The 15,168-nt window shown below is 48.2% G+C and overlaps 1 protein-coding gene across 1 annotated transcript in view; it reads left to right on the top strand.

The window, feature by feature from the left end:
- SEZ6L (seizure related 6 homolog like) overlaps nucleotides 1-15,168 on the top strand; it is an 88,214-nt gene that overhangs the window by 57,986 nt on the left and 15,060 nt on the right. The window contains 1 exon segment of the mRNA XM_008063600.2: nucleotides 12,141-12,335. Coding sequence (XP_008061791.2) covers nucleotides 12,141-12,335 — 195 coding nt within the window.

The raw sequence follows: 15,168 nt of genomic DNA, 5'->3' as shown, positions 1-15,168 counted from the left end.
CCAACTCAAAAAAAAAAAAAAAACAGAAAAGAGGCTTCACTGATGAGGACAGCATCTTAAGGCAGCTGCTGGGTTTCCAAGAAGCAGCCCCTCCCCTGGGCCACCCTTCCCTGCAGTCTCATTGCTGGATCTGCAGTGCCGAGTGGAGCCTGCTTCCCTGATGCCCATGCTAATGAGTTCACAACTGGGCGAGTGTCAGGAGACTCAGAGCCTCCTTTCCGAGCCTGGGGCAGAGCCTGGCATGTGGCTGCAGTGACCTGACAGGCAGGCAAGGCGAGAGGGTGGTGGGGGTGGTCAAGTTCTGCCAGGCGGCACCTGCGTGAGAAGACCGGTGTCGTCTGGGCTCGGAGGTGAGTTTTGTTTTGTTTTGTTTTGTTTGTTTTGCTTGAGTCAGAGTCTCACTCCATCACCCAGGCTGGAGTGCAATGGCACACTGCTTACAGTCACCACAGCCTCGACCTGCTGGGCTCAGGTGTTCCTTCCACCTCAGCCTTCCATATAGCTCCACAGGCATGCGCCACCATGCCTGGCTAATTTTTGGGTGTTTTGTAGAGACAAGGTCTCACTCTGTTGCCCACAGCATTGAACTTCTGAGCTCAAGCAATCCTCCCACCCCAGCCTCCCAAACAGCTAGGGTTACAGGCATGAGCCGCCACACCCAGCCCCCTGAAGTTATTTTTTAGGTCGAGGTTGTTGGACATAAAGAAGCTTTGAAATGTTTCATCGACTGAACAAAGGGTATAGCCCTCATTTGATGAGCACCCTCAGTATGTCACTCACTTTCCAGCCTTAACATGCCTAACCCTCACAAAACCCGCTTGGGTGGCATATGTGTCCAGTTAAAGAAGGCAAAGAAGGCTCAGAGAGGGTGAGGAGAGTTCCTCAGCAGAAAAGGGGGTCCAGGATTCTAACTCAAGCCTGACAAAACTCCAAAGTGTCTTCCCACCTCAACACTCTACATTTGAGCTTTTTGGGCAAAACTCTGGTGCTTTACAGTTGACAAAGATCTTCCACCCACAAGCTCATGACGCAGACAGAATATCGTGCAAGCACAGGCTGTTGTTGGTCTCTGGCCCAGTCGCTTGCCCAAGGCCATAGTTTGGTCCAGCTGAGACTTAATGCCGTGTTGTTTCCCTCCTAGTCCTTTACCCCAGGGCACTTCAAGAACAGACAGGGCAGCCATAGGTAAAAGGAAGACCTGGGTTTCATAGTCAGATACACGCCCAGTTCTGCTGGGTGACCTTGGACAACCAGCTCGCCCTCTCTGGGCTGCAGAGCCCCATCTATGAAAAGGAATAATATTCTCTGCCAAGAAGGATGGTTTGGAACATGTGACTCATGACTCACCTACTCAACAGGCCTCCTATATAAAGACACAGGTTAGGACAGAGGGTCCCAGACTTTCTCGATGCACAGCACCCTTGGTGTTCAGGAATGTGTTCACCATTTCCAAACCAAAATACCTAACACCTCCATGAATTAAGCAGCTAGGTTCAAACAACTTAATGAGTAGTTCTATCTTGATGACTTAGTAGCCATTAGAAAAAAGTGATGCACATGAACTGAAACAAAAAAGATTATTTTTTGGCCGGGTACATGGCTCATGCTTGCAATCCCAGCACTTAGGGTGACCAAGGCAGGAGAATCACTTGAGGCGAGGAGTTTGAGACCAGCCTGGGAGACATAGTGAGACCCTGTCTCTACAAAAAACACAAAAATTAGCCTGGTGTGGTGACCCTTGCCTGTAGTCCCAGCTACTCGGGAGGCTGAGGTGAGAGGATTACTTGATCCCAGGAGCTCTAGGCTACGGTGGGCTAAGACCATGTTGCCGCACTGCAGACTGGGCAACAGAGTGAGACCCTGTCTCTAAATATATATATCCTTAAATAGCCACAATTACTGCTACAAGGATGTGTGCACCTATTGGGCTATGCAAACTTCTCAGTCTTTGAGATCAGTTTGGACACTGCCACCCTAATGTCCTATCCCATGTTGGTTTGGGTCACAGTTTTCTGCTTTTTATTTTCTTGTTATTTATCCTTTTTTCTTTTTTTGAGTAGGAGTTTCACTCTGTCACCCAGGCTGGAGTACAGTGGCATGCTCACGGCATGCCTCACCATGCCCAGCTAGATTTTTTGTTTTTCACATTTATTGTAGAGAGGAGGTCTTATCCTCTTGCCTCAGCCTCCCAAAGTGCTGGGATGACAGGTGTGAGCCACCGCATCTGGCCAGTTTTTGCTTCTTAGCACAGCAACCCCAAAACCCCAGCCTTGCCCAGATGGCGAATCATGGAAAGGAAGGCCACACTGTCTTATGTTGGCTCGGTAGACTCCTCGAGCTTGTAGCTCACAGGGTCTGGCAGATGTAACTGTGTTTCCTCAAAATGTTTAAAAACCTCACAGCACCCCTGTGAGTTCCTGGTGGTGCCCTGGGGAACCCTGGTACATAGTTTGGGAACCATGGTGCTAGCCCCTGGAGATAAAACAATGTATAGACAAATATGATCCACATCCGTGGAGCCTAGGGCGGAGAGACAGGTTTATGAAGGAAATAATGATGAACCTTCAGCATCACCTCCTCCAGGAAGTCCTCCCTGACTCCCTGGGGCTGGGTCATGTTTCTCTCCTCAGAGTTCCCAGGGAATTTACTGTTACTTCTATCACAGCACTTGCTGCAGCTTATTGAAATGATCTGTGTATATATTCATAGACTCAGACACCTAATTCACTCACCAAGGTGGTGGCCTCAAATCCCCCAGGCCCAGCAAGCTCAACAAATGGCAGTGTTTGTTACTATTACTATCATTGTTGTTGTTAGCAAAGCGAATGTGGTCTTTACTGCACCTCACCAAGGTGTTGCAACTTCCCTGCTGTGACAAGAGCAGGCAAATGACTTCTGAGGTTCCCATCCTGAAGTCATAAAACCACACAACAAAAAGTAACCCGGCCGGGCTCGGTGGCTCAGCCTGTAATCCCGCGTCTTTGGGAGGCTGAGGTGAGTGGATTGCCTGAGCCCGCGGGTTCGAGACCCGCCTGAGCAACTTGGCGAGACCTCATCTCTACAACAAATCAAAAAAAATTAGCCGGGCGTGGTAGCGTGCGCCTGTAGTTCCAGCTACTTGGAAGGCTGAGACGGAAGGATCACCAGAGCCTAGCAGGTCGAGGCTGCGGTGGCCAGGAGCGGCCACTGCACTCCAGTCTGGGCGATAGAGTAAGACTCCAACTCAAAAAAAAAAAAGAAAGAAATCCCATGAGGGTCTTACAGACGGCCCTCTTGGGAGGCGCTTGGCTGGCTAAGAGGTGACAGTCCCCTGGGAGGGCCTGGCCCTTGACAATCCTGACCCCAGAACACCTTGGATATGAGTCAGGGGAGTTTCCCAGTCTGGACCGAGCCCTCAGATGTCACAGCTAGACTGGGGCTGTGGTGAAAGCTTCCACTAATGAGCTGTCCTCAGTGGCCACACCTCGGCCAGCGTGGCTGATCCTAGCGGAATGCCCGTCCTCATTTGGAAACCCCTGTCTCTGAGAAGGCAGTAGCTCGGACCAATCCAGGACAACTCTAGGGGACTGGGGCACAAGAAGGGGCCCCCCCATTACAGCAGACCTGGTAAACACACAGGACTCCAAGCCCAGCAGCCAGCTTTCTCATTAACAAGACTGAAAAATGAGCAGGCCAACCATGAATGTAAAAGCATATCACGGTGCGCCTGGCACATAATAAGCGCTCAGCTAACACTGGTTGCTGATGACGGCTCAGTTTCAATGCTCTGCTACTTGTAAGGATATTACAAACCATGGGTAACAATAATGAGGGGATCTGATTTTGAGCATTTTGCTCAGATGTGCTCCAAAAATGTACATTTTTTTCCTGTAGTTAGAGAGAGGGGAAGAAGTGGGGGCAAAAATAGAAATGGGGGTAGGTTTGTAATTCTGTCTGTTAGGCCATCAGTCCAATTCTCTTGAATTTCTGGGAGAGAATGGGATGCAGTCACCACACCAGTTGCAACCAGAGTTGTCTGAAACCTTAGACCAGTGTTTTTCACCCGGGGGTGATTCTGCTCCCTGGGGAACATTTGTCAATACAACTTCTAGAGATATTATCAGTTGTCACAACTAGGGGAGGTGTTACTAGCAGCTAGTGGGAGAGGCCAGGCAAGATGCTCAGTATCCCCCAGGACACAGGACAACTCTTGCAGCAAAGAATTACCCAGCCCAAAGGTGAATAGCATGCGGGTGGGAAAACCTGCCTTAGTTTTGTTTTGTTTTGTTTTTGAGTCAGGGTCCCACTCTGTTGTCCAGGCTGGAGTGCAGTGGCATGATCACAGCTTACTGCAGCCTTGACCTTCTGGGCTCAGGTGATTCTTTCATTTCAGCCTCCCAAGTAACTAAGACTATAGGCACACACCACCACGCCAGCTGACTTTTTGATTTTTTTGTAGAGACAAGGTCTCACTGTGTTGCCCAGGCTGATCTTGAACTCCTGGGCTCAAGCAATCCTCCTGCCTTGGCCTCCCAAAGTGATGGGATTACATGTATGAGCCACTGTGCCCAACCTGAAGATCTTATTCCAAAGTCACAGCCTGTTTACAAGCAGAAAAAATGGAATCCAGAGACACAAAGAAATTCACCCAAGGTCACACAGCAGATGCAGGCCTCTAGTTTCAAATTCAAGTCCCTTTCTGTATCACTCTCCTGCCATCTTCTGGGTACTGAAAATACACAAACGCCTTCAAAGAGCTGGTTCCTGCCAGAGAAACATTCCCTGTGACATTCTTCTCAAACACTTACGGAGGGCTGGGTCAAAACTCAATCAGACTGACTTGAAAACCGGACACCCCTAAGCTCAAATCCCAGCTCAGCCATTTCTTTTTGGGGGATTTTTCACAGGTGAGCTCCATGGCTACACAGTGCAGTGGTTGACACTGAGCTTGGACCACCTGGATCTGAATCCTGTCTCTACCACTCACTCGCTCATGACCTTGGACTGACACCCAGCAGTTCTGCGTTTCATTCATCCCGGATACAAAATGGGGGTGAGGGTATCACATCTGTACCTTGGGCCTGTTTTGATAACTGAGTTCATAGACGGAGACCTCAAAATAGTGACTGGCTGAAAGGAAGCGCTCTGTAGATGTTGGCTATTTTGGTCACGACTGATATTACTTTCAAGAATTTGGTGGAGGATTCGAAATAATATATGCAAATCATCTCATACAGAATGGATGTTTAAAGACTTTGGAATTAATTAATTGATAAATTAATTTATTAGCCATGCCAAGGCACAGAGCCCTGGCTGAACCTTAGAACTGCCTGGAGAGTTTATGAAAGCATATCCTGGGGGATGCATTGAATTGAAATACCTTGAGGGGGTGGAGCCAGGGCACTGGGTAGCCCACGTGATTCTAACTCCTAGCCTGGTATCCCGCTACTCCACTTCTTCCTAGACCTGCTGTCAATATCCCCCTTAACATCCAGGTCTAATAATGTATGCTTTGGCCATTTTCTATCTCTCCAGGGCCAGGAGAGTGCCTGGCACAAAGTTGGCACCCGGGAGTTATTTGTGGAATCCATCCATGAGTGAATTGCTGTTAAGTGACATGATGGCAGGGACCAGGTCTGTCCTGCTCATCATTGTATTCCCAGGGCCTCAAACAGTGACTAACACGCAGAAGGTGCTCAACAAATATTTGCTGTATTAATGAACCTGTTAATTTATGAAAGAAGATTCCAGGGAAAGGTTATGGGGACATCCTCCCCAGTTGCTACTGCCACCTGCTGGTTTCTTTGCTGCACTGCAGTCACACTTGGGATGTGTGCTCTGGGGGCGGGGGGTGGTCACTTCGCAACCTCCACAGTGGACAAGGGCAAGCCACCTCTGTGTTTCCCTCAACACAACCGTCATCGCATTGGGTTGCAATGACCTGATCACTGCTGTCAGTTCAGAACGCGTTCTGGGAGACTAGACACCATGATCCTCAAAGCCACCACTTCACACCCAGCTCCTAACCCAGGCCTGACATGTAGGAGGCGCAGAGTACCTGTCTACAAGACTGGGGAAAAAATCAGAGAATGACTTCTGAATTCCAGGAGTTCATAAACTGTTAAGTGAGGTGCACTGGGCTGTGTTTCCCAAGAGTACCATATGCACAGCTGCATGACTTGTTTTTTAATAGTGAAACTGACATTTTATTATATTGCAGTTATTTGTCTGTTTGTGAGTTGGAGCCACACTCTGTCACCCAGGCTGGAGTGTGGTGGCATGATCATGGCTCACCACAGCCCTGACCTCCTGGGCTCAGGTGATCCTTCTACCTCAACCTCCTGAGTGGTTGGGATTATAGGCATGTGCCACCACGCCCAGCTAACTAAATTTTTAAGTTTCTGTAGCTTCAGGACTTGCTATGTTGCCCAGGCTAGTCTTGAACTCCTAGGCTCAAGCAATCCTCCTCCTTGGTCTCCCAAAATGCTGGAATTACAGACATGAGCCACCACACCTAGCCCTATGGGACTTTAGACAGGGCCCAGATGAGCTCTTTTTTTGCTTTATTTGGCTAAGAAAATGAGAAAAGTTAAAACTGACATTTCAAACTTGTGATTATAGGAATGTTATCATTTAAGATGAGACTAAATTACATACACAATTTAGGCCAGGCATGGTGGCCCATACTTGCAGTCCCAGCACTTTGAGAGGCTGAGGTGGGAGGATTGCCTGAGCCCAAGAGTTTGAGATCAGCCTGGGCAACATAGCGAGACCTCATCTCTACAATAAGTCAAAAATTTAGCTAATGGTGGCACACGCCTGTAGTCCCAGCTACATGGGAGGCTGAAGTAGAAGAATCACCCGTGCCCAGGAGGCTGAGGTGGCGGTGAGCCACGATCATGACACTGCACTCCAGCCTGGGTGACAGAGTGCAAGCCTAACTCAATCAATCAATCAATAAAATAGCACAATTTAAATGGAAAACCAAATTAATAGAAATTAAAAACATTAAGTAAACAATGGTACAGTTGCCCGGAAAATATGACAAGAATTATAAAGTCCATAAAAATCACCCATGTTTACTGGCTGCTTCCTGTATACTGGTCATCTCATGCACCTGAGTTCATTTAATCCTCATGACAACCCTAGGAGAGAGCCCATTTTACAAATGAGGAAACAGGCTCAGCGAGTTCGCTTGTACTCACAGACACACAACTGGGATCTGAATCATGGGCCCTTGGACACTTGAGCCCAAGCCCTTCCACTGTGTAACCTTTCTTTAAGTGAAATGATGTAAGGTCTCGCAAGAAACATGTATTGGGCACCAACTGTGTACCCAGGCTGCTGAAGATGTAGCAGTGAGTGCAGCTGGGCTGAACACCTAAGACTTTTCAGAATATCATCAGAGGAATTGTCAGAACATGATTGGCCTGGGGTCCTGCTCATGATATACTGTGTCTGTTATGAAAGTAATGCAGGCTCACCCTGCTTTCAGAATGATCTCTCCAAACGCAGGCTGTAAAAAAGGAAAAGGAGAGCTCTCCGTTTCCGCAGCCCAACCCCACGGCGCACGCTGCAGGGTTCACAGTTCCTTGCCAGCCCTTTTAGGTCTCGCCACGAACACGTAGCAGAGTGCTTCCTTGGAGGGACTCTGTGATGGATGCAAGGAAGGCTTTGTGATGTGAGGCTGGGCTTGGCCGCAGAAGCCTTGGCTGCATGTCGGGCCCACTCTGCAGTGCCACGGGCTGAACATCAAGCAGACGATGGCCTTCATTTAGTAGAAGGATTAGCCTTGGCAAGCATCTGCCAAACCATTTGGTGCCTCACAACTGGGAGACTTATGGAGAGGGAACTCGATTCAATATCTCTGTCTTTCTTGCTCAGCCATTCTAACAACCTCTCCCAGCTACATCAGGGCTCTCTTCTCCAGCCACTCAGGGTCTTCCGAATTGTTCTCTCTGACAGCACCTGTCATTTGTAATTAAACTGTCCATCTACACACTTGCTTGGCCCCATGGTGTGTGCAGACCATGCGCTCTGGAGGGCAGGAGTAGTGTCTGAGTCACCTTCTGACCTCACTTCTGGATGCGTTGCTGGCATGACAGAAGCACTCATGAGGCATTTTCTGAATAAATACATGAGTGCCTGCCAGAATATATCTGTGGTGTCATACAAGACACAATTGAAACTGCACTGTGACCTGGGAAGTCTCTTTCCACCTTTCTACTGGCTGACTTCTGGGCTAGATTTCAGGGATGGAAATCTCCCGGTGAAGATTGCTATTGAAGATTCAAGGAAAATCCTTTAACTTCAAGAGCAGAAGCCAGGTTCTTACTCATCCACTCATGGGAGGAGATCAAATTTCTTCCATATTCATTGATTAATTCATTTGTTCACTGGAAAGGTGATGCATCTAAATGCCTCAGGGCCAGGCAAATACTATGAGAAGTGCAATAGGGAGTGGTAGAAACTGTGGCTAAAATAAATCACATTCCTGGTCTATGGGAGACAGCTGCTACTGAACTCCAGCCAATCATTGCCATGTGACTGTGTGAGCCCAGTACTGCCCAGTATTCCAGTGTTTTCAAGGAAGCCAGGAATCTTGATTACTATATGAAATATCCTGATATGTGAACACTCAGTAACTTTTTAAAAAATTTTCATTGCACAAGCTACATAGAGTCCACTGTAGGCTTTGTTCACAGAGAAAAGGGCCCTTGTAAGGGCCTCTGTTAGACTGTGACCCACAAGTCCCACAGGGCCAAGGATTCTATCTGTTTGATTAACCTCTGTGCTCTTAGTTCTACCTATATACTATATAATAATTGCCCAATAGAAATTGGCTGACTGAATAAATGGATGCTTCTGGTGAACCAGGCACTGTGCTGGGCACTAGGATTCCTGGCATGGACACAATATGAGTTTTCAGTCTGGGAAAAGGGTGCAGAGGTAAGAACCAAACCATACCAGAAAAGGTTCTGAAGCTAGGATGGAGATCTGTGCAGGTGCAGGACATAGTTCCAGGAACAGAGGAAGTCATGCTGCTGGGGATATATCTGGGCCTTAAGGAGAGTCTTGACATTCATCTTATAGAATAAAATGCTTCAAGCAGCATGCATTTATTATCTTACAGATTCCGTGGGTCAGGAGTCTGGACATAGCTTAACTGGGTCCTCCATCTTGGGATTTCTCACAAGAGAGACTCTGGGCTGAGGTCTTATCTGGAGGTTTAACTGGGGAAGGATCCACTTGGTTGTTTTCAGGATTCAGCTCCTTACAAGCTGTGGGCCAGAGGTCACCCTTGGTTCCTTGCCACGTGGACCTTTCCATAGGGAAGCTCAAAGCATAGCCACGTGTCTCACCAGAGACAGTAAGAGAGAAGAATCTGCTGGCAAGACAGAAGTATCGCCATATGTGACATCATCACTGAAGTGACATCCCATCTTTTTTGCCTATTCTGTCAGTTAGAAGCAACTAACAGGCCCTGCCCACAGTTCACTAGAGTGACTCTCAGGAGGTGGGGAGTTGGAAGAGTTGTCTTAGTGCCCATCCATCATACTCCCCTAAGATAGGAAGAGGAAGGGCATTTCAGACAGAGGGAACAGCATGGACAAAAGCAGACAGGTTTGAAGTAATGTCATCCATCCTGAAAAATGCAACTAGTTTGATGTGAAGCAAGGAGTCAGAGAGGGAGGGGGGAGATGAAACAAAGCCTCAAAAGTCAAAAGTGAAGAAACTGCCTCCCTCAAGGTGCATTAGATCATCAGACAGCATATAAATGACCTGCCTGCTCCATGTTCTGAACCCAGGATCTCAGGGTTGCGAGGGTGACAGGATGGGGAATCAAGCCAGAATTTCCATAGGATCCAGCAGTCCCATTTATGGGTATAAACACAGGAGAAATGAAAAAGAGACTCTGATGTCTGCACATCCGTGTTCATAGCAGCATTCTTCACAATAGCCAGAAGGTACTGGAAGCAGCCCAAGTGGCCATCGATGGATGAGCAAGATAACAAAATGGGGCACAGGCCAGGCATGTGGCTCAAACCTATAATCCCAGCACTTTGGGAGGCCAAGGCGAGAGGATTGCCTGAGCCTGCAGGTTTAAGACCAGCCTGGGAAACGTGGTGAGACCTTGTCTCTACAATAAATCAAAAAATTAGCTGGGTGTGGTAGTGCACACCCATAGTTCCAGATACTTGGAAGGCTGAGGTGGAAGGATCGCCTGAACCCAGCAGGTCGAGGCTGCGGTGGCCAGGAGCATGCCACTGCCCTCCAGCCTGGGCGACGGAGTGAGACTCCAACTGGAAAAAAAAAAATGGGGCATATCCATACAAGGGAATATTATTCCGCCTGAAAAAAGAAGGAGAGCAAGTGGATTGCCTGAGCCCGTGGGTTCAAGACCAGCCTGGGCAAGTTGGTGAGACCTCGTCTCTACAATAAATAAAAAATTAGCCAGGTATAGTAGCGCGCACCTGTAGTTATGGCTGCTTGGGAGGCTGAGGTGGAAGGATCATCAGAACCCAGCAGGTTGATGCTGGGGTGGCCATGAGTGTGCCACGGTGCTCCAGCCTGGGTGACAGAGTGAGACTCCAACTCAAAAAAAAAAAAAAAAAGGAGATGTCGACACAAGCTACAACATGAATGAACCTTGAGGACATTATGCCAAGTGTAATAAGCCAATCACAAAAATACAAAGACTAGATGATTCCACTTCTTATTTATTTATTTATTTTTTGAGTTGGAGTCTCACTCTGTCGCCCAGACTGAAGTGCAGTGGCCACTCCCGGCCACCGCAGCCTCGACCCACTGGGCTCCGGCAATCCTTCCGCCTCAGCCTTCCAAGTAGCCGGAACCACAGGTGCGCACTGCCACGCCCGGCTAATTTCTTGATTTATTGTAGAGATGAGGTCTCGCTGCCCAGGCGGGTCTCAAACCCGCGGGCTCACGCAATCCACTCACCTCAGCCTCCCAAAGGCGCGGGATTACAGGCTGAGCCACCGAGCCCGGCTGATGATTCCACTTCTATGAGATATCAAGAGTATTCAACTTCCTAGAGACAGTTGTCTCCAGGGGCTGAGGGGAAGGGGAAATGGGAAGATGTTTATTGCATGTAGTTTCAGATTTGCAAAATGAAGAGTTCTGGCCACCGGTTGCATAACAATGTGAATGTACGCAACACTATTGAACTGTACGTTTAAAATAGTTCATATGATAAGTTTGATGTTATACGTATTTTACCACAATTTAAAATTTTTTAAATGTCTTAAAGTGTGTAGTTCTGTGTTCAAAGCAGTGTTTGTTGGCTGTCCATTCCCTCTGGGTGCTGAAAAAGAACCAGCCTGCCACTGAAGAGACCAGCCACCAGGTGGCAGTGTGGGGTTATTCGTTGGGGCCGTTTAGTGCACTTGGCGCGCCTATGGTCCCCCAGGTCCTGAGCTTCAAGTTTGCCTCAAGTTCATCCCCAGGGAGGGAAACAGATGTTAAATAATTCAGTACAATACGATGTATGCAGTGCTGGGGTGAAGAACTGAAAAGACTGATGACTCAGTTGGTGGTAGGAAGCATCAGGGAAGGTTTCCTGGAGAAGGAGAAATGAGAAAGACAAGATCTAGCCATGTTGGATGGGAGGTTTAGGTGAAAGGTGAGAAACAAGGAGAATATTTCATAGTTAAACAACGATGACATGCCAACATCCTAACTATTTGCTTATTTATTTTATCTAGTGCTCCAAATCCCTATGAGATAGGTACTACTATTATTCCCATTTTGCTAATGAGGAAACATGATCAGAGAGGTTATGCCACTCTCTGGCAGTCTCACAGCAAATAAGCAGCAGAACTCCGGTTTTAACCCAGATTCCACAGCCCAGGTCATTCTACCATGCCCATACGTAATCTGTACGCTGGCCAGGTGTGGTGGTTCAATGACTGTAGTCCCAGCACTTTGGGAGGCCAAGGTGGTAGGGCGACTTGAGGCTAGGAATTTGTCATCTATGCCCAGAGGTGGGAGAGACACAGGTGCGTTTGAGGGATGAGAAACAGTTTGATGCAGAGAAAAGACGCTGGGAAGGCCAGCCAGGGCTAGATCCCATGGGCTCTGAGTAGGAGTCACCAGGGATGGGCATAGTCTCATCAGAGCTCCTTTGGTTTGCATTTCAGCGGAGGAGTCACTGGCATGTGACAACCCAGGGCTGCCTGAAAACGGATACCAAATCCTGTACAAGCGACTGTACCTGCCAGGGGAGTCCCTCACCTTCATGTGCTACGAAGGCTTCGAGCTCATGGGCGAAGTGACCATCCGCTGCATACTGGGACAGCCATCTCACTGGAACGGGCCGCTGCCCATGTGCAAAGGTAAGATGCCTCTTTGCTGCAGGGTCCAAGTGGCCGGTCTCGTGGGAACTCCGGACGTGCTCTAAAAAGCCAGGCTTTGTACTTCATTAAATCTTAGATGTCACCATTACTTGATGCACCACTGAGGAAGGAAAAAAACGCTGCCAATTAACTAGGATGCCATATCTTCTTAGCATTTTTATGTTTATTACTAAAAGCTCTCTTTTGAGGTTAGATGTTGGTCATATATCACACTTAGGAAAACGTTAAAATGAAAATGTAAGCAAAGCAAACTGGGTCTGGTGTCTTTAAACTCCCCTAACTTCAGAGTCTGGCACTTTGGAATCATTGTTGACTTCAGTGTCTTTTTTTTTTTTTTTTTTTTTTTTTAGGTACAGAGTCTAACTCTGTCACCCAGGTTGGAGTGTCAGTCAGGCTAGAGTGCAGTTACATAATCATAGCTCACTGCAGACTTGGACTTCTGAGATCAAGCTGTCCTCCCACCTTAGCCTCCCAAGTAGCCAGGACTACAGGTGCACACCACGCCTGGCTAATTTTCTTTTTAATTTTAATGTTTTTGTAGAGCTGGGATGTCACTGCATTGCCCAGGCTGGTCTCAAACTCCTGGCCTCAAGCGATCCTCCTACTTGGTCTCTCAAAGTGCTGGGATTCCAGATGTGAGCCACCTCAGTCCCTATTTTTCCTCTCAATATTGCCCCTGTCCCATCAAAAGCATCGGGGATGCAGAATTCTTTAGACAAGTCCATAAAAAAACTAAAGTCTCTGGTTCTGAGGGTTTGCAAGGCTGGGACCAGGGTGGGGGAGGGGGAGACGAAACACAGAAAGGAGGCAGCCCCGTCCTGGGATGGAGGATCGGCCTAGGCAGTCAGGCTCTGTGGCTCAGCCTGTCATCCAGCGCCTTTGGGAGGCTGAGGTGAGTGGATTGCCTGAGCCCGCGGGTTCGAGACCCGCCCGGGCAGCGAGATCTCATCTCTACAATAAATTTAAAAAAAATTAACCGGGAGTGGTAGCGTGCACCTGTAGTTCCAGCTACTTGGAAGGCTGAGGTGGAAGGATCGCCGGAGCCCAGCAGGTCGAGGCCGCGGTGGCCGGGAGCGGCCACTGCACTCCAGTCTGGGCGACAGAGTGAGACTCCAACTCAAAAAAAAAAAAAAAAGGCTCCGGACGCTGAGCGCCCTAGCGGCCACTCCGACCTCGCGCCAGTGCTTTCCTTCGAGCCAGCCTGCTGACTCCTGCCTAGAGAACGTGCCTACGTTTCCCACCTGTGCACGCCCTTCTCACGAACACGTGGCCCTTGCCAGTGGCTTGCGGGGTCTCCCAGCACTCAGGCGAGCGCTCAGGCGCTTCTGAGGTTGCCGAGGGTCCGGGAGGTCACCCAGGGAGGCACTCGCCTGCTGGCAACTGCTATAACACACCATTCATTTAAGACGCGCCCCTACTCCCCGATGGTGAAAAGTAGGAAAGTTGCAGCTTAGAATTAACGAAAGACTCAGTAATGAAATTAAGTTGTGACACACCAAGTGAAATTCGAATCCATTTATCTGCTTTTGAAGTGCAAAACCAATAATATATTCGGCCGGTGTCCTGGCTCAACCCTGTAGTCCCAGCACACTGGGAGGCAGGGGTGGGAGGATTGCTTGAGCCCAGAAGTTCAAGGCCAGCCTGGGAAACATAGCAAGACCTCATCTCCGTGAGAAATTAAAAAATTAGACAGGCGTGGTGGCTCGTGCCTGTAGTAGCTTCAGGGAGCTGAAGCTTCAGGTTCGCCCGAGCCCAGGAGGTCAAGGCTGCAGAGAGCTGTGATCATGCCTCTGCTTTCCAGCCTGGGCAAAGAGTGAAATCTCAATTTAATAATAATAATAATAATAATCTGCCTTTGAGGATCAGGCAAGCTCTGAATTCACTCCCCAGGGGGGCCAGAAGTATGAAGTTTTACATTTCTGCTCAGGAACCCACAGCTTCAGTGGCTCCCCAGATGCCTTATTCATAAACCTTGGCTTTAAGACTTAAAATCACCTTTCCAGCCAGCTTTTCCCCTCCTCGGGATAGGTCTAAAAGAATTGACAACAGGTATTCAGACAAGTACTTCTACATGAATGTTTATAGCAGCATTACTTATAATAGCCAAAAGATGAAAACAGCTCAAATATTCAGCAACTGATGAAACAAAGTGAAATGTGGCACATTCATACCATGGAATATCATTTAGCCATAAAAAGGAACGCAGTCCTGGCAAGCTGCAACATGAATGAACCTCAAACACACGACTCTCGGTGAAGGAAGCCAGACACCAAGGTCAGTGTTTCATGATCCCATGTATATGAACTATCCAGGATAGGTACATGTACAGAGACAGAAAGCAAATTAGCAGTGGCCAGGGGTCGTAAGGCAGGAATGGGAAATAACGGCTTACTAGGTGCCGGGTTTGTTTTGAGGGTCATGGACATATTTTGGGACTAGATGGAAGTGATAATTGCACAACATAGTGAATGTATTAAATGCCTCTGAATTGTGCACTGTAAAATGGTTAAGTGTATGTTGTGGATTTTACTCATATTTTTAAAAATTCCCCTGAATTGCCTCATTTAAGCCTCCTAACCACAGTCTAAGATAGGTGAGCCATGTTACCCATTTTACAGCTAAGGAAGGAGAAGCTCAGAGAAGTTAAGTGACTTTCCCAAAGCCACACAGCTAGTACAAGGCAAAGCTGGGACTTGAACCCACGTGTCCTGTCAATGTCCTGCCTCTTGCACAGCAGGCTACCTGCAGGCAGACTTCAGGGGTGTAGGAAGGCCCCCAACCAACCTGACTCCCCAGCATCAGAATCACCCAG

This window comes from Carlito syrichta, unplaced genomic scaffold (assembly GCF_000164805.1).
Source record: "Carlito syrichta isolate Samal-C Ts95f unplaced genomic scaffold, Tarsius_syrichta-2.0.1 Scaffold306949, whole genome shotgun sequence".
Taxonomy (NCBI): Eukaryota; Metazoa; Chordata; class Mammalia; order Primates; family Tarsiidae; genus Carlito; species Carlito syrichta.
This window is presented reverse-complemented; position numbering and strand designations above follow the sequence as displayed.